General features: G+C 41.9%; 1 protein-coding gene across 1 annotated transcript; it reads right to left on the bottom strand.

The window, feature by feature from the left end:
* Positions 1 to 9956: 9956 nt before the first annotated feature.
* LOC140655469 (opsin-VA-like) lies at positions 9957 to 19490 on the bottom strand. Its single transcript, XM_072870055.1, has 5 exons — positions 19130 to 19490; positions 17399 to 17609; positions 16683 to 16800; positions 11345 to 11584; positions 9957 to 10187 (listed from the first exon to the last, which is right to left on the bottom strand). Exons 1-5 carry the CDS (start codon positions 19488 to 19490, stop codon positions 9957 to 9959), a joined length of 1161 nt encoding a protein of 386 aa, XP_072726156.1.
* Positions 19491 to 19876: the final 386 nt, after the last annotated feature.

The raw sequence follows: 19876 nt of genomic DNA, 5'->3' as shown, positions 1-19876 counted from the left end.
ATAATCATTTTCAGTGAGGTCAAAATTAAACAGAAAAGGTTTTATCCGGTGAATATGTATTTTATTCCTCTAGCTAGACTGTGAACAAACCTGTCTGCCCTGCATACATCTGTGGGAACATTCAGGTTGGAACAGTGGTAGAGGAATATAATGGAGACTCAAAGCATATGTGAATGCTGGACCTACTTAGACAAGTAACCTCATCTCACTGAAGGATCCCATCAAACTCCTCCCTCCTTTATAAGTGTATTTGTTGTGAGAAAAGGTCTCCTCTGAGTGGGGTCACAGATCTGCAGGTAAGAGCAAGCTGAAGGAGAACAGCAGAAGTGTTTTATTTTGGGGGTTTTGGTCTGAGCCCAGAGAAGAAGTGAATTGAAGAGAAAGCAGGAAACAAAGCAAAACCAGGAATTAATATTGCAGCTAAAACCAGAAACACGGAGAAATGTGTTTATCAAACTTGGTTTGATTGTTAGTTGCCTTTTTGCTTTCAGAGTCCTTGGCAATAGAGACTCTGTGGGCAAGGACAAGGTCTCATTACTCAGAAGTGGGAACTCTGACGTGATTAATTGCATTTTTTACCAAAAAACAAGGTAAAAATATTTGCAAAAGGAGGAACCTGATGATCATGATATGCAAATGGATGAATTAGAGGTTCATTTCCAGCTGCCCTACTTCAGAGCGATGCTGGACTGATCCTGCTTATGATGAACATTTGGTAGAGATGGTCCTCAATAAGAACCTCTGCCCCCTCCATGCCTTGCCACTTTAAGCAGGTAGTGTATCCTCTAGCACTGCTCCGCAGTTACATGTGATTTTAGGAGAAACAAAATCTGCATATTAAGGTATTTGTAGCTTCAAAAAGCAGTAGTGAGTCCCTAGAGAAGCTGTGTTGTGTGTTGCCAGAGACAACAGAACACATCACTCAGTGGCTAAGCTCTCGCCTTCTTCCTTGCTAGTGGGTGGTGAGGTGAGTTGATCTTACAACATTTTAAAATGTACTCTTCCTCTAGATTTGAGGCTATGGAAAATAGCCTGGCTAGTCTATTTTTAAACCTCAGCATTTTATCTCTTACTGAAATAATTGATTTTGAAAGCTATTTTGATATTTCTTTTCCCCCATGACAAAATTCAGCCAGGAACTTGTTTTTATTTCTCAAGAATATACAGCCTTGAGAACAGATCCCCCCCCCCCCAAGAAAGTGCTGGCACAACTATAAATACAGAGCAGCTGTGGTGGGCGACTGCAGAAGACATTGTAACTAGGAGATAGTGATTTCAAGCAGAATCTAGGCAGAGTTTGACCATAGGCCTTGGCTGTAGAGACCCATATGTTAGCACAAGTAACCTGCTATATAACCTGAGCACATGCCACGTCGTTAGTACACACTGCCCTTAACGATACCACCTGTATGTGCTGCTTGTAAGAGCTCATTCCTATGGAGATGTGTGAGAGTGCAGTGCTCTCAGTACACCTTGCGTGTCTCAACTAGAAAGCTTGGCATTGTACAGATAGAAGATAGATAACTTTGTTCACTTGGAAGATACCATAAAGATGTGAAGAACAACAAGGTTGGAAAACCTCACCATGGATAGGATCTGGGCAGCATGCCATGATCTACAAGAAGGGACTTGTTACATGCTGAAACAGCTGGGATTCCCAGCATCAGAAGGGTCCTAAGATTGCTATCACCTTTTCCATAATTTCCATTTTTCACTCAGTAAACCATTTAGCTAGCCTTGAGTGTCAGTGTCTTTCTTACTGTTATCCCAAAGGAACCAGCATGACTTCGTAACACAACAGTAGCTCTTATGGCAACCATGATTTATATTCCAAAAAAATAAAAATGCTATTTCCATTATAAACAAGTAAATTGATGGATTATTGCTGATGTTTTTAAGCAAAAACACAAAGTAATTATCCCCCAATGTTATGGAAGCCTTATAGGAAGGGCAGTTATTTTGTCTAGGTTGCATCATTAAAATGTCATAAATTATCACAAACCAGAAGAATGGTGTAGTGTTACGTTGCTAATTTTGCAAGCCATAGATAATGCTATAAAACATTTTTTAGAAAAGGGATGTGATTTCTAGGCATACTCTTGGCAGCAAAACAAAAATTCAAGGGCACAAGAGGCTGTTTATTAGTCCACAATCAAGTGTGAGCACATTGACTCTGGCAGCATTCACACCTTTTAGTCATGAAATCTTAAGATCTTTAACACCATCCATCACATAAGTTCCTTTTTGTATATGGTAAAATGTTCATGCCATACTCTTACCACATAATGCAAGAGGTGTTTCTTCAGTCACTGTGTGCAACTCTTAAAAAAAAAAAAGTCCACCCCCCGCCCCTTTTTTTTCTCATAATTCTAAAGATTTTTTTATTGTGTTACGTTGAAAGACTTAACAATCAACTTCTGGGAACTCTATAACACTTTGTGTCAGGGCTAATATTGTTTGGCTGGACTACTACCAACGCGTCCAAGTGTTCACGTGTTTTAAAAAGTACTCTCTGACTGCCAGGCAGGAAAAAAGGTACCCTCCTCCTGAAGAGCATTACTGAAGATATTTTAACATGAAAACTCCCACTGATTCTGTTATTTCTTGTTTGTGTCAAAGATGGGAACCCCTGATAGAGGGAGCGTCTCACTAGAGACAGGGAATGGTAATGCTGGAGAATTGGTAAGCATTTACAACAAAACCATTTGTACATATGTGCAGAAGGCAAGAACCAATGCCTTGTTCAAGAAAATGGTTTTCCCACAGTTGTGGGAATACTCATATTAATAAACCAAACAAAATCTGGCCCTTAACAGAAAATACTTGCGAGGAACTGAAAAATAACAGTGTTATGGACAGTGAGAAATATTGCTGACACCCTGTGTTTTATAAGAATGATTGATCAATTGTTGTTCAAGGTAGGCTTTGCTTGTTGGAAAGAAAACATTTGTGATGCCTCTGTGGTCCTATTAAGACTAATTAATTCCTTCTCCAAATGAAATGAAGACTAATTAGACTCTAATATTAATTTCCTATTTGTCCAGAACCACTAATTTTCATATCACCCTGTTGCAGCCTACATTTTTATGTCTGTGCTTGCTGCATGTCAGAGTGTTTGTCTAACAGGATGGCAAAATGATATAAGACAACCATAAATGTAACCTAATAAAGTGTGCTAGAGGGGCTAGTGTGAAAGGAGTACGATTCAAATCTTAACAGTGGTAGTTCGGCCATGAGCTGCATGTGGAGTTAGACATGAACTGTTTCTCCATAAACTCGCAAGCTAGAACTTCACACTAGGAATACAGGTTTAGATGATGAACCCTTGTGTGTCACTTAGATCCTGCTCAGGTGTTTTTCAGTATACTTAATTAAATTATTAACTTCTCTGTTGAAAATAAACTACTGACACCTTCATGCTAATCCCACTGCTCCTAACAGACTACGAATAAATGCTTGCTTATCCCTATTTCTCTCATATGGTTTCTTTACCTCCCCAATTTCTCCTGCTTCTCTGCTTACTTCCCTTGACAATGCAAATATGGTTCTCTCCAGAAAGCTGCTGGGCGCACTGCACCATCTCCAACCATCGCCTTCTGTCTTTCACAGTCTTGAAAGTCAGTGGCGCCTCGTCTACCATGTTGTACTTCTGTGGCGCAGATTACACTCCCCTCTCAAGCTTTCACGCGTTTCACCCTGATAAATTACTTCTCAACAAATGTCTGTTAACATCTACAAACCTAGCTCTCCAGATTACGTTTCCCACTTGGTTTTGTGCTACTGATTACATCCCCCATCCTAACATCCTTCACTGCATCTCATGGTACTAAACATTGTTTTCCTTATGATATAACTTCTTGACCAGTCACTCAGGGCATGAGACTTTCTCCTTATCTCACCATCCTCTAAGTTCAGTTCACGTTTTCCTGCATAACCTAAGCAATTGCTTCCACTCCTGTGGATTCCTCTACTATCCTCACTAACAGCATGCAAATCTAGTTTTTATTTCTAAGTGTCTCCATCATTCCTAGTCCTGTGTTTTAGCCAGCCTCTTTTTTCTGAAAGTTTCACAATTATTTTCAAAGTTGTGTGTCCAAAACTGTATGTCTGATCATCTCTTCTGAGATTTGCATGGCTGCTACTCTATCTTCCTCCCACAATCCTGTTATCATCAATGACAAAACTGTCTCCTCTGACTGGGGAACCGTCTTTGTTCCACTTTGGCATGAATATTCTGGCCATGTCTGAAATTATTATTATTTCTAATCTCATTTTTCCCTCTGGCCACTACTGCTGTGTTGCCTTATCTCATGTATCCTCTATTTTATTGTAGCCATACCTCTTTGACATCCACAATAACTATTGCAGTGCACGTAGAAGTTTCTTGCCTTCACAAGCAAGAGTCTCCGTAATTCTGTTCCAACTACTCCTCATTTGTTGTTACTCCAGTCACTGAGAGCAAGTGTTACCATCTTTCACACATCTTTAATTTGCTTTTTCATAATTATCTATTGTCTTCTTTGGTGCCATTTTGGGTCTGTACAATGCTTCTCTAAATTTGAGTTGACTGTGAAGTCTGTAAACACTTTTTATCTTCTCTATGTCTAAATACTGCTGTCACACTTTTAATTAATGATCTGAATAACAGCAGAACAGTTAAGTGTAAACGGTAAGAAAGTGGTTAAAATTCTCTTTCATTTTAAAAACTAACAAACACCTTGACAAAGACTTGTCTGTGAAAAGAAACTGCCAGCGCTTTATTGTCATCCAGAGAACAGCAACAATTTGAAGCCTCTAATAATGTATAGGAAAATAGGGTTTTTTTCCATATTTTCTTATTATCTTCCAACTTTAATAACCAAAAAGTACAGAAAACGCTGCAGTTTCTAAACACATGTAAAAAAAAAAAAATCTTTTTCTAAAAGTCAGTCCTGAAAGTTCTCTCAAAACTGTTTCCCATGGAAAAAACGTAAATGACAATTGTTTTTGCACAGAAAACAAATCACGTTAGAACTTTTGACTATGAAGGTATTCAAGTGGCTGTCGCAGGAGTGCTGCAGGTGCATAGGCAGTGTGGACTCCTGCACCTAACCTGGGGAGAAAATCTTGCCTTCTCTTTCTAGCACTTGCTTATGACTAGGCAAAAGGAAGCAGGGCTTAATGTGGAGACTTTTCAGTGTATTCCTCTACATTGTCTCATTCTGAGGATTCCTGTTTTGTTCCTATTGTGCTGTAGTTCTCCCTTTTCCTTATAAAAAAGCCAAGGTTATTTGTCTGCTCTGTGGCTGAAATGTGAGCACTGCCCTAAAGCTCCTCTATGAATACCCTTCCTTATAATGTTTTGAATGCAGTAATTCAAAGCCTGATGTCAGACTATCCACCCCGCCATGCACAATGGTAATGATGTGACCTATGGCTAACCTCACACTGGCTGTTAGTGTATTAAGTGGGTGTGTTTCCATTTTTGTTAGTTAGAGACACTGTCTTTGACTACCTTTACAAACCAGTGTCCTCAATTAATTTATAGATGCAAACCAAGTTCTCCGTGGTGAAATAGTCTAAAAGGCTCACCAGTACCACTTCATCATGAGTGACTTGTATTGAGATGATATGGCCAGTTATCAGATGGCAAATATCATTTTAACTTGCTATTTTCTAAGGGTTTCCATGCATTTTTACACCGTGTTTTTCTTTGCCATTACTTAAGTTTTGATGCTTTATTTTGTACTACAGAGCTATACTCTATGTATCCTCACCTTCTCAGGAGATAAAATAATTCTGTTGCTTTTAATTAAATACTAACACTTCTGCCAATTCTTCATGATTTAATACATCTAATACCATTACATGTGCTTAACCTAGGTCAACATATCCTTGAAAGAGAAAATCTGAGTCTTAAATGCAAGAATTTTTGCTTTCAAATCATACTGCACTGTTTTAACAGACTAATGAGCACAAAAATGTGCATACAAATAGTAACTGAATACCTTACCCTTCCTATCTCACAGTATTTCCAAAACATTTAAAATAAAGAGGCATATATATCTATTCACTTTTCTGCTCTAGATCCCACAGGATTAATGGTAAAGAATATGAATCACGAAAGGATGTGGCTGTCGGAATGAGGTTCATAGTTTGGGTTTAAGATTGAGCACTGCAAAAGTTCAAGCCCACTGAGACCAAAATTATACTGTAAAAGACAATCACCTAATGAAATGTTGTGAGAGGAACACGAAGACCATAGAAGTCTTGCAATGAATTCTCACGTGCAGCTCACGATGTTATTTGTAGAGTAACTCCCCTCATTGGATTTTACCATTCTAAAATGAAATCAGGGCATTTGAATCTGAACAATCCTTCTACTCAGAAAATATAAAAAGGATAAGATTCAGATTAATTTTGAGTCCAGGATGAGTTAAGAGGAAGACCACAGTGTATAAAAATTGCTTATTAAAAATTAGGTTTTTAAAATGTTAAAAATGACTTTGCTATGTCTTGCAATTAAATTTCTCTAACAAAGGGAATTGTCAAATAGCTATACAGCTTGACACCTCCAGGATAAAGGGTGGTGAGGCCTGGATGGCATAGTCATGGCTACCCTTTGTGGGAAATGTTAACTGGTATTCCAGCAACATGAGATTCCTACAGCACCCACTGGCTTGCACCATGAAAGGTAGGATGGTAGAGTTAACCAGACTGCCTAAAGAAAGGGAGCCCCTGGATGCTCCCAGGCATTACTTGTCAAGCAGTGCCTTCTTCCTGACCTTGCCCCTTGCTGGAGACCACGTCCATGCCTTGTGGTGTCTGGCATGGCAGCAGCTACCACTGGGCAAGGAAAACTCACCATGATGCAGTTCTCTCTTCTGGAGCGATGGTATAGGCACCCATCCTGCCCTCCCCACATTTGCTCATTCACTCCAGTAGCTCAACTTCATGTCAGTCCTGCCCTCCAGCCTTGCAGTCATTGTGCTTGGTCTCCAGCCGGAGGAGCTAGCCAGCACTTCATGTGCACTTCACCCCTTGCATGGTCAACCACCATTGCTTCCTAGCTTCTTCTCTTCTGCAAAGGACATGTGTTGTAGAAAAGGCCCAAAGAGCTGTCTCATGCTTTTATGAGATGCAAACCAAAGAACACGGTGAGGTCCTTCGCACTCACAGCTGTCCTATGAGAACAATGGGAAGTTGGGTAAGGGGGGAAAAGAGCAGGGCCAAAGAAATTGCCCACTTAGAGTGTTAAGGGAAAGCTCTACAGAACTAAGGGGCAGCTGAACTAAGTTGCTGAAGGGATCACTTTTTACCTATGTGCTTATAAAGGACCTTTTAACAGAAAGGTCTTATTGAATAATTCTTACATATTTGATGGAAAAACAAAATCATCAGCAGTTACCTAAAGCAGGTATGCACGGTTACCTTTTTTAACATGTTTGTCTTGGACATCAGATACATTATTGCCCGCAGCAGGCTACCCTTCCTCCTCCCGCCAAGCTCCACTTTGCCTTCAGAAGTGAGGGCTGCAGATGGTGGGACCCCCAAGCACATCCCCACGAGAAGACGGGTGACAGGGAGGAGCAGTGAAGAGCTCATGCTATTGCTGCTTCAATGTTTAGATTGCCTTCACAGAGCTAAAGCAAAATGCATCAAAAACCAGGGCTGTGCAGAAATATGGGGGCTGAATTATTCTGTACATCCATCGGTGTGAATGCTGCAAGGGGCCACAAGCAGGCACAGGTGGCCAAGCAGTCCATGTGAGCATGGCAAGGCCGGCGCAGCTGCAGGGCCACGCTGCCCCTGCCTGTCCCTCCACCCCGGTGGGGAGCTGCAGCTTTTCTCTCCTCTGGAGCATGACAATTGTAAAGAAGTCAGCCTTTGCAAGATACCAGGGTTTCAGAGTATGTTTTGTACTGTGTTTCTGTGTCACCTTTCCCTGACCCACCAACATCTCCATCTGCTGCAGGAATGGTTCTTGACTTCCAACTCAGCAAGGTACTGCTCTGGGACTAGGTTTGACCACAGACACCTCAGGTAGCCTGTCACTCCTTTTCAGGGCAATATAGTTTTTCAAACTGTAAGTTAACAAAATAAAAAGAGAAGAAAAATCTCGTAGAAACAAAATGTCTTTATTCTGTGTAAAGAAACTGTAATTTTTTTAAGTAAAACTGAACCCTGGATGAGTCATTCCATATCACATTTCTATTGCTAAAGCCTGTACAGTATGTAGCTAGTGTAGCTTCTCTATACCACTATGGAGCAACATTTGTTTCAACTGGCACTGTATTAATGTCTTATCTAGAAATAATGGTTTTCCATACTAAAGCATTTCAATATAGTCAGCCGTTGCCTTTTCCTCTAAAATGCATTCAATTAAGTATAGATCTTATATAGGATTCAAAATCTGATATGCCAGGTCTTAGAAACATTTCATGCGATGTTCACCAAAGGCTGTTGAAAACAGAAGTCTGTCTTTATTACACTCATGGCCTAGTTTGGTTTTGCATGCGCGTAAGTGACATTCTGCTAAAGCTAAGTATATTGCTGCATGTCATTGTGTGAATTAAATATATGATGGAACATAGCCATGGAAAGCTGGCAATTTCTGTTCTTTTTTCACTGTTTACAGAAAGTGTATTTATGTTGCACGCCTTGCTTCTGATATCAAAGGTGTAAAGTTAATGATTTATGCCAGGATCAATAGCTCAATTAAAAGTAGTCAGGATGTGACTTAGGCAGAAACAGGAATTTAAGGACTGAAGGGCCAGAGACACAACTGCTCCTCAGAGGAGAACAGCAGTGTGGTGCCACTGGCTGCTGCAAGTTGCCTGCTGGGCTAGGATGTTGCTTATGCTTTCTGGAGAGGCATGCCCTAGCTCAGAAGTGAGAAAAGGAAAAATGTGCAAATGGAAATACAGACATCCAACATGCTCCAACGTAACGTGGCCCAGCACATACATAATATTTGTATTCTCTAACCACTGATTTCTGAAAATTGTAATTGTTAAGAAACAGAAATAGTAGTTGTCACCTGGGGCTACACGGTCTCAAGAACAGGATAGATCTTAGCTCTGCACAGTCCACGCACATACGAGGAAAAACTTCTGTCCCACAAAGCTCAGCTTCACAACTCTAAGCTGTGCTACTGGCCCTTTCTCCAGCATTCCTGCACAGTTGTACTTTCCTATACCCTATTAACTCCTCTTCTGAAGTTGAGTTAATAGAGTAGTTCAGTAGGAAGGGACCGACAACGATCATGTAGTCCAAATTAATTTACTTCAAAAGTTGCCATGAGCACAGAAGATTTTTCTTGACAAAGAGGGATTGGCAGAGAGAGGATATGAACAGCTCTTGATAGGGCTTGTTTTAATAAAATAGTGCTTGGGAGTCTGGATGGCTTGTCCAAGCTGCTGGAGATTTTAGTGGCCCAGATGAGGTTCTCATCAAGGATGGACGTAAGTGCAGAAGCCTCTGGCTTTCTCTGCTTTTTTAGTAAAAATACCCAAACCAAAAAAGCACTCATACCTGTTCTTCCCTGAACCTCCTTTGGTTGAAATTGAGTCAGCTGTGTGCTATATATTATTTATTTGTCCACTACCATATTGAAGCCATGTGCCACTTCATGTTTTTGTCCAGCTGACCAAGGAGCCGTCACCAGCTTAAAACTCTCCCATCCTTACTGTGTTACGTGCCAGCATAGCAACACTGGGCTCCCCGATGTTATTTTCAGGAGCAAGCAGACTGTGGATTGGGAAGAGGAATGCAGTGGAGGCAGGGACTCACCTTATGGCTGGGTGTTTGACTGCAACTGCAGAGCCAAGAAACTCTTACATGCACTCAGGAGCCCAGAATCTCAAAAGCCAGTGTCCACAGGAGCATAATGTCCCCACTGACAGCATTTTTTTGTATTAAGTGATGGTAACAAGGAAATATGCTGTAGCACTGCGTTAATGATCCTATCTCCCACTCTACATGGGACAGATTTTGTTTTCTGAAGCTGCCAACTGAGCAAAAGATCGGCAATTTCTGTGTTCATCTCCAGTTTTCCTCTTAGAAACCGTGCTACGTACTGCCATGGTGGACATCTCACTGCCTCTTTTGTCCTGGGTTAGCATTGCTCTCTCTGAAGTCGGGTTCATGTTGGACTCTGCAGTTTCTATGCCACTGCAGCTGAACATCTGAATCAGACACTTCCTGAACTAGAAAAGTTGAAAAACAGATCAATCAAAACACATAAAGAATTTTAAAATATCCCTATAAAGCAGTCTGTGTCTTAGCTAAAACTCTTGGAAATTTTCTCATGAGTCAGTTGGGAATATAAAGAAATAGCCCCATAAAATATACTTGCCTATGCCACCATGAAGAACTCTAAAACTGAGAAATAATGATGTTCTAAAAAGACCCAGACTACTGGAAAATCTTGTTCCAAAAAGTATTTTTCCTCTTCTGCTTGTTACTAACCACATCTAATGGACAGAATTGGTCATCTCTCCAGGCTCATGAGTTGCTTTCATATGCTAATACCCAGCTATTCAAAGATGGTTTGTTTCCATATTGTTCATATCCATGAGCAGGGTAAGACCAGCATACAGCTGCCATGCATTGGGAGATCAGGGTACTGTCCATAGGATGTGAGACAAGCAATAGCTCTCCTTGCAAGACTGAAAAAATAAATGTATTCATCAATTCTTATTCAACAGTCACTTCACTATTTTTCTTCTTTTCCCTTATAGGCTTGTACTCTGCTTGATGCCACCACTCTTAGTAGCTACACTCATTGCATAAATCTATTCAAGTTTATTACCATGCCGGTTACCACAGTGAACACATATCACTCTGGTTCATCCCCTTGTCAATTCTTCTTCTCTGCATCCAGTCCTCTGCCCCCATTCCAGAGAAGAAAGCTCCAGGTCCCATGGGCACATGCAATGCTTCTACTCTCCCTGTACATACAACCACAAATGCAGCATTTCCCCTGACACAAATTCAAGCTATTGAAAACTTCCACCCCACCTCAAAATCAACTCACTGGAGTTGCATTCCTAAAGCATTATAAAAATGTACTGGGACAGTCTTGAAAATAGAATTTTCATACAGAAAACTAACTGATGTTCACTAAGGGCTGATTTTCCTTTATAATATCTAAACCTAATAATTATTACCCTTCATATTTTAATAATGCACAGAGGCTTACGCTGTCTTCCAGCAGGTAAGATATACAGTGATTTTTTTTTTAGTTCCGAATGCTGGATATTGCAGTGTTAGTTAACTAACATGTAGGTAGAAATAATTCATTATAAAGAAAGACAAAATAACAAAATGTGAGTGTTAAAGACACTTTGAGAGCATACAGTACCTGTTTGTTCATAAAGACATAAATAATTGGATTATAAACAGTAGCTGTTTTGGAAAAGAAAGCTGGAATTGCTGCCAGACGAGGATCCAGCTCAATGGAGGGGTATGCAGTGACTAGGATAGAAAAGGCGGCGTATGGCGTCCAGCAGATTAGAAAGGCAATGATCATAACAACAACCATTCTGGTCACTTGTCTTTCAGGTTTCCTGGTAGTTCCCAGCCTGCCTTGTGTATCTGACACCTTTAAAGAAAAGATAGAAGATTCCAGAAAACACACAACGAGGCCTCCAACCAGTGAATTTAGTGAGCAGGCTAATAATATCTGCCATGCTAGAAGGAAAGACCTGCTCTTCTTGAGCATAACAGCACACAGGGTGCCAGTGTTACTGCTGAGGAACATGAATTACTGTATACCGTCATTATTAAATTTTCCTTTGCTTAAGTATCTTTATATTTTTACTGTCAAAGTGAGAGCAAAAAGCAATTACTAGGGTAATCTCTGTGTAGAAATCTAATTGCAGTCAGGCACAACTGCAGCCTGTAGAGACACCCCAAGCTAGATTCAGCCAAGTCACGAGGAGCAAAGCGATGGCACAGGTTTGCTGTCCAGCCTCACAAAAGGTAATCTAGCTCAGGTAACTTCATGGGTGCTGCAGCAGGCCACCCCAAGGCAGTGCAGAAATACCTTTAAATTCCATTTATGAGAAAAGTAATCCTAATTATTTCAGTCAAATAGGAGACAAGACTTGGCCTCTATGTAGAATGCCAAATAACAGAATACAATGACCCTGACAGAATGAGCAACTGGCAGTATCTGATAACAACGTTACCTCTACAAATATGAAACAGAAACTAGGGCTACATTTTTGGGCAATACAACTTGCCATACATCACTAACTTCAACAGAGCTACCTCGGCTTACAGCAGCTCTGGCTCTGCACAAAGCCTAATAAAGCCAGACCTCTTGGCTTACAGGAAAGCTGGCTAGAGAACACTTTGTCTATACTGGTAGGAGCAGCATCCCTCTCTCCCCCTTTTCTGGTCTTTTTGTGAAATGCATTTGCTGCTGTCCTGACAAACAAGTTAGTGTACAGCAAAATATAATGAAAAGCACAATTCCATAACAAGGCAAATATGAGAAGCAAATACACCTTTGAACCAGCCTTACAGCCAACCCACTTTAATCTTACCCACAAAACTGTCTTCTGCACCAGCTGGCCCAAGCACAGCATTGTCCTTATGAGATCTTTTTACAAGTCTCAGCAGTTTCAGATTTCTTCCAAGTTCTCATTCAGGCCACTGCCAGGGGCTGGCTTTAAGTAAAAGCGCTTGCCTTTGGACCACAGACTTTTCTCTACCAGAAATTTGGAAAGACAGGCTCGTGGCTGTCGCGGTCGGCATCAGCAAAGGGGAAATAACCCCAGGCGAGGTGGTGCAGGAAAGGAGGCTGAGCTGTCCCTGTCCCCCCCACCAGCACCCAAGCCCCAACCTGTTCCCAAGGCTTCACACCAAGCTGGTCTCCCTAGCCCTCTCCTGCTGCCTCTTCTCGGTGTGCCTGAGCCCTGGCAGGCCTCTAGCCACCACATCCACAGGGTGTAGCAATTCAGCTTTGGCTAACCTTCTGAGAAGTTTTCGGCCAACTCCCAGTCTACCCCTGCCATTATGGCTACCCACAGTAATTGCAACCGTTTAACTGAAGGCACGATCGTGACTTAACTACTGAAAAAGAAAGTCATCTTCGTGAGTCATAAGCAGACAGTGAGCTTGAATTCAAGCACTTTCTTTTTCATGTGGCCTTTGCAGACAACTAGGTGTCCAATAGGGGTGTTAAAGACAGCACTCTGCTGTGGCTGTGCAACCTCCTTGCCACAGATGAAGTTCAGACCAGACTAAGCAGCAGCAACCAGGAGAGTCTCTCAAGCACTGTGGTGCTGTATGGCCTTCACCAGAAGAGCATCTACGATCTAATGACACCAGAATTAACGTGGGATTGGAGCATTTAGCAGGAGTGCTCCCCCTCTTCCCCTCATTGATCATGCAAGCAGCTTAGAGAGAGATGTTGATACAGAGACTATGTGATGTCAAACAATGTCTTTCTGGGAAACATCCTTGTTTTGTTTCTGACGACTTAGTGAAACAAGGCACTGTTACGTAATGTTAGCTTACGTGGGAAGCAACTAATGATAACTCTGTATGGCTCTAGAAAAACCTGATGCCAGGTCTTGCAACAGTGCATGCTAATAAAGTAAGAAATTTTGGTGTAATATGACCCTTTAGCTCTCCACAATAACGTTAGAACTGAATGGAGACATTCTCCCTAATAACCCTTGCACTGCACTCAGCTAATTTAACGTATTTAGTACTTACAGAGGTATGGAAGCACTTCCTGGGGAGAGGGGTGTCCCTACCTCTGTAGAAAGTTGTAATTCATGTCCTTTTTTTAACAAACTATAAATATAACACCACCAACAATAATGAATTGTCATAATACCTACAAGTTCTTAGGCATCAGCGAAGGCTGTGTTAGGTGCTGAGCAAAGCTAAGATATGCCCTGCCAGTAGATGACATTTCTATAGCATTTTTTTCACATACACTGTACCTACATAGAGAGCAGCCCAGCCTTTCTTTCAGCAGAAGTGCAGTCCCCTTGGGGAAGGAACACAATCTCCTGGATTGTGCTTTCGACTGTTTCGTCTTTGTCTCATATCAGCCTGGCCTTTTTCTCGGCTATGGCTTTTTGTGGATGGTAGTAGCTTCTTTTCTCTCTAAATCTGAGAACACGAAACTGATAAGGAACCGTGTACTGGTGCTTTATCTGACAAACAAAGGAATACTGCCATAATAATTTATCTCCATTGTAAACTGTTCATTAGATCTTCTCCTAAAGATTAATTTCTTTCATTTCTTTTGCACTTGTAGTGAAAGCTACTATTGGCATTGTAAAGCTGGGGTCACAGGGAGGGAGGGACTAGCAGACTTTACTAAGACAAACCAATGCCACTCAGGACAAAGTCCGCACTGTGGCAACTATGGGACATGGCAGTCAAAATCCGGGAAGAGGGTTGGTTGGGAACATCAAGACCCCAGCTCTGGTGCCTGGGTGTGTCTCTGTTCACCATAGTCAGATTTTTAAAAATTAGCTTAGTTGTGAGATACAGCCTTATGGCAATTCATTATAAATTTACAGAATATATTGCAGCCAGTTACCTTTTCTACACCAGACTGTTTTAAGCTGTTAAAAGTAATAGAGGCCAACTCAGACAGTTACACCTCTCTGTAGAAGCCAACAAAAGCCAAAGGCAAGGACTGGCACAAGCCAGACGGCTACAGCTAAATCGTTTGTGATGAGGTGCCCTGAGGCCGCCCCAGCGTTTCCTGGCTGCGTGGTCTGCCAGCTCACTGAGCTGCAAGGGGAGTGTGAAACACACAACTTACCGAGAAGTGTGATTTCTTTTAATATTACTGCTATTCTTTCCGGATAGTGGAGAGAGGGGTGAGAAAGACAGCCTAGCAAGGTCCCACCACAGTGGCTCCAGGCCAATGCTGGGACCCACTACATGGCACAGATCCGTCTTCCAGAAGACATCCTGACCTGACCCGGATGGCAAGATGGACCATTCATTGGTTTCTGCTATGACCGATGGTGATATTTTCCTTCATTGCCTCCCTTGTTCCTCATCTCACCTGCTTTGTTTTTAACTTGCAGCCTCTTAAGTGGCTGCAAGGGAAGGAAATGGCCCTTTCTGCGCACCCCCTGAAGCCTCCGAGCAGCACATTAGCCACTGCTCTGGCAGACCCATCACAGTGCCGGGTGCTTGGCGAGTGGTCTCGTTTCCTTCACATCCCCTCTCTCGGGTTAACGTCCCTCCCTTTCACGCCCGGCCACCCTTGGGCTCTGCCTCCCAGGGACACAGCCTCCTGGAGGTGGCCCTTTCCCATCCCTGCGTGGCGGGGCCCGTGCCGTGACCGCCAGTCCGCGGGGCGGGACACCTGCCACCCCCTGCGCACCCTCACCAGGGGTGCCCCGGGCAGGAGCGGGAGCCCCGCGGGGCGGCTGCTCTGGGGTGGCTGTCCTCCGCTCCCAAGGCAAGCGGCAGAGCTCCTTGCCTACGGAGTGCGTGGCCCTCCCGGGCAGCAGTGAGAGGGCTGCAGCAGCAGCAGGGAGGTCTGGCCCCCCGCTCGCTCTCTTCATTCCTTTTCCTCTGCAGGTAGGTTAGGGCAGGGAAAAATAAAATACTAATAGAAGTTCTGGATATTCAGAATAACAGAATCATAGTTTTACAAGTTGTCTTAGGAGAGTCTGAGTCATCAACAATGAGTTTCTTCACGCATCTCCATATCTTGTAATCCACGCCCCCCACCCTCGCACCAACAGACACTGTGCTGCCTCACCACCAGCACTGTGCGCACAATGCACCCGTGCTGCAGTTCGACTTGGGAAGCGTCTTGTGTTTAATACTGAAATCAAGTTCTCCCAGCCATTTAACCTTCTCTCCCCTAAAAGCACCCTGGAGGAAATCAAGAAAAATACATTTAGAGGAATCACAATGTCACCTGCAAAAAATGAAATATTTTTTGCATTTCCCTTCTGTTTTGTTTTACCTAGAGAGAACAACACTCAGAATAAATACAAGCATTTGACTATCCCAAATACTTTAAAAACATCAGTAAATTGAAGAAATTTACTGAATTTATTACTGAAGCAGTAAGACAAGGCAGCTTTGCAGTAAATAGAAATAACAATATTGTGCCAAAATCCTGTCCCAAATAGCAATTTTCCTATTTTATTGTTGTCTTCCTTTTCACTTTTTGCAGATTCTCTTTTGGATCAGGTCAACATAATCATTAAATAAAATTCAAAAGCATTTCTCAAGTCTTTTAAATTTTCCTGGACAATCTAATATTTTATTTACTAAACAGCATTACATTATTTACAAATGCTACATCTTATTTTGCATGTAAGTTTTATAGAGTTTACCTGGTTTGAGTCTTAAAAAACATCACTGAATTGAAGTACAATTGTAAATAAACCAATACTGGGTCATTCAGTTTCTTTATTTATGAGGCAGACATTCTTTCATTTGTATGATGTTTGGTTAATGAGATGTATTGATAAGTGATTCAAACTGCACACTTTGAAAAGTAATTTCTAACCATAGCATGAGTTTCTGTGTGTATGGATAATTATAAAATAAGGGATGATAACTGAGTGCATTTGCTGCCTGGAAACTTGATCTTCTTATGTCTGATCTTTATAGAAAATCGAACAAACACAAAAATTCCAAATGTTTGCATACATACACATTTAAAAAGTTTGCGTATGAGTGCTTCTTCTTACCTTTCTTAGCTTCCGCATCAGTTTTCCATAGGATACCAAAATCACCAATAACGGCACTATAAAACAGGTGGTGAAGAATGCAATAATGTACGTATGGTCAGTATAAGCTCCTGAGTACCTGTATAAAACACAAAATACATTGTGTATGTATTACTAATACGTGTTTATTATTTTTTTGAAGTATTAATTTTCCTCTTCAAAGCTGTCACTAGTATTTTTGTCAACTGTTTTTATTCAAAGTGCCCCTTCACAACTTCAGTCATATCACCAGACAGAGCCCTGGGGCCATCTTCCTGGCCGTGGGCTAGGACAGGATCCTGTGACCACAGGATCATAGGCACAGTGGGCCAGTTCAGGTGGGAAGGGACATGTAGTCCAACCTCCTGCTCAACGTGGAGTCAGCTATGGGGTCAGACCAGGTTGCTCAGGGCTTTGTCCAGTCTTGTGAAAAATCTGTCTCTTTGTCCTCTTTGAATCCTGACAAAAAGCACAAGATATAGGATGGTTATTTTCATTAGAGATGAAAGCTCCTCCCTTTAGAATTTTTTTTTTAATCTGTTCTTGGCAAATTTTGCTCAGTTTTGTTACAACTTTCTTTACATCCATTTTTGCAGAGATGTACATCATCTTTAAACCTTTCCTTTAAATTCCTGCCCCTGAGACGTCCTGAGCTGCAAGTTTCATCTCTTTACCATACTCTGCAAGAGTGGCCTTACCAGTTAGGCTCACAAGTAGTTCCAATCTTACTGGTGGTGTAACTGCTCCAACCCATTGTTGGTGGAATGGTCCAAATGAAGGAAAAGGTCCACACAAAGGCAATACCTAGGGCTGCATGCTTCCCCCTCAAGCGCATGTTTCCCAATGGGCGGCAGATCACAATGTACCGCTCAAAAGCCAACAGAGCAAGAGACCAGAGAGCAACAATGCCTATAGTAAGAAAACACAGTCAGCATCAAAAATTGGGCAGATTCACTGAAAAGCAAACACCATCCCACATCAGACAATCACAGCATTGTTTAGGTTGAAAGGCATCTCTAGAGGTCAACTAGTTCAACACACTCAAGCACAGTCCATACGGCAGGTTGTCCAGGACCAAGTCCAGCTGGGTTTTAAGTATCTCCACAGATGGAGACTCTACTACCACTCTGGGCAACCTGTTCCAGTGTTTGACACCGACCATATCCGGCACCTTTTCCATCCACCCAAGTTGTGAAAGGATGTGCAATTTATGCGCATTATACTAATATTTATTAGAAGAGCACAAGATTTTCATATTTGTCTCGTTTCTCAGTCTACAGTATAATGACTACAAAACCAAGCAGCTAATCGGGCCATTTAACTGACGATGACTTCTTTTTTTCATTCGGTTCTATGCTGAAAAGCTGCAAATTATGTGTAGCTTCAAAATTAACAAATTAAGATACATCTTGAAAATGCTATCTTTGCAAGAAATGTCATATTTCAGACTGTCATAAAACTCTAACCTACAGACAGCTGCCCACAACATCAAATTATCAGTTTATTAGGCACATAGCACCTGGTTGGCCACCAAAATCTTGAAACAGCCTGATCCTTCTCCATGGGACATGGCTTACATGCCACAAACTGATTTAGTAGCATTGTCCCTCACCAGCATTCCCTCTGTGTAGCTTAACCAGGCTGAGAGCAACTGCGGGACCCCTTTTCAGGCTGTGTTTGATTTAGAGCAGTGACAAGAGTTAGAAGGCTGTCTTTACTATGCAGCTTCAGAAACAGGAACAGGGAGGCAGGAATGAATGTCTATCGTCTCAAGTAGGTAGATGTCCCGTTTCAAACTAATTTCACATTTATTCGTCAGAGGTGTATTTACACAGGGAACTATGTGGTGAGGATTTTCCCTTTTAGAGTACTTCTAATACTTTTTGTGCAGTTAGTACAACAAAGCCAAGAAGAAGAACCACAAAAAGAAGTAGGTGTGAGGGGTGACTGTTACGGGTGTGTCACCGTCCCTCAGAACCACTGGAGTGTAGCTAACGTAAGATGTTTCTGTGCCCTGATTTTTTCCACAGTTTAAGAGCAGCCACTCACTCTTTTTCTCTCTCTTATTTATCCATATATGCACACATCTAAATAAAAGCCTTGAAAATAGTTACACATAGTGAATTTTCTCCCGACATTGTTTTACAAAAACCCCCACACTGCTGTTATTCTATTAGCAAGCTTTTTCTCATTATATTGAACATATTCAATGATCGGTATACATGCAACAAGCCACTGAAATATGACAGAGAAGATATATGTTATTCACTCACACATGAGATCCACTACAGAATATATGTAACTAGGGAAAGAACCAGTGAATTCAAAGGCATGCAAAGTCAGTGACGGGAAGTGCAGGATAGCTAGTAGAATACATTGAAGGAAGTTGAAGGAAAAGAACATACAACTACAAACAAAATCAAGCTTACCAAAAAATGTGACAGCAAATCCTTCCAGTACACAAGCCCAGTATCCCATATAAAAATAACCTTTTAGATTGGTTAAAAAGCTGATGGTGCCACCAGTCAGCGAGACCAGGAAATCAGCCACAGACAAATTGACTATAACATAATTGACAGGCTGTCTCAATTGCTTGAACTTAAAAGTTACCAGGATTACAGCCAGGTTCTCAGCAAGCGACAGGGAGGTCACCGCCAACATTACTGCTGCCAGAAGCCTGAAGTGCCAGGGCTGGATGGAGTCCAAGGGACGACGGAAGGGATCCCACCTGGCAGGACCAGAGGCACTGGACAACAGCGACTCATTTTCAGGTGCTCTGAAGGCATCCATTTTTTCTCTCTCACTAGCAAAAATAATATTGTTTAATACTGGAGTTTTTAATCTGTAAATAACACTCAGGATTAAAAGGAGAAATTTGCTGTCTCCAACAGAAGTGTGAACAAATTCTCCATGCTTCTGCTTTCCAGTAACAGTCCAGGAAGCAAAGTTTCGGTCAGAGGAAAGTTTAGTGCTGTGCAGTGAAGGTGCGAACAGCGATGAGCGAGAAAATCTCCTAGAGCAACTTCTGCCCCTCTCTGCCAGTCGTCTCCTGCCTCTCTCCTGCTGCAGCTGTGTCTTTATCTGCAATAAAACCCAGCTATAGCAGCTGCAGGTCCTCTCCTGCAGCAGCCAACAGCAGTGCTGAAATATCCCTCAGATCATCCCTACCCTGTGGG

The sequence above is a fragment of the Ciconia boyciana genome, chromosome 8 (genome assembly GCF_034638445.1).
Source record: "Ciconia boyciana chromosome 8, ASM3463844v1, whole genome shotgun sequence".
Taxonomy (NCBI): domain Eukaryota; kingdom Metazoa; phylum Chordata; class Aves; order Ciconiiformes; family Ciconiidae; genus Ciconia; species Ciconia boyciana.
This window is presented reverse-complemented; position numbering and strand designations above follow the sequence as displayed.

Bases quoted from the DNA above. Each gene is read 5' to 3' on its own strand.
- LOC140655469 (XM_072870055.1), bottom strand. From the start codon at position 19,490: ATGGATGCCTTCAGAGCACCTGAAAATGAGTCGCTGTTGTCCAGTGCC. The intron at 16,801-17,398 runs GTAAGGCCACTC...TGTTTTATACAG, and splicing joins ACTACTTGTGAGCCTAACTG to GTACTCAGGAGCTTATACTG. The intron at 10,188-11,344 runs GTACTGTATGCT...CAACTTTTCTAG, and splicing joins ATGTCTTTATGAACAAACAG to TTCAGGAAGTGTCTGATTCA.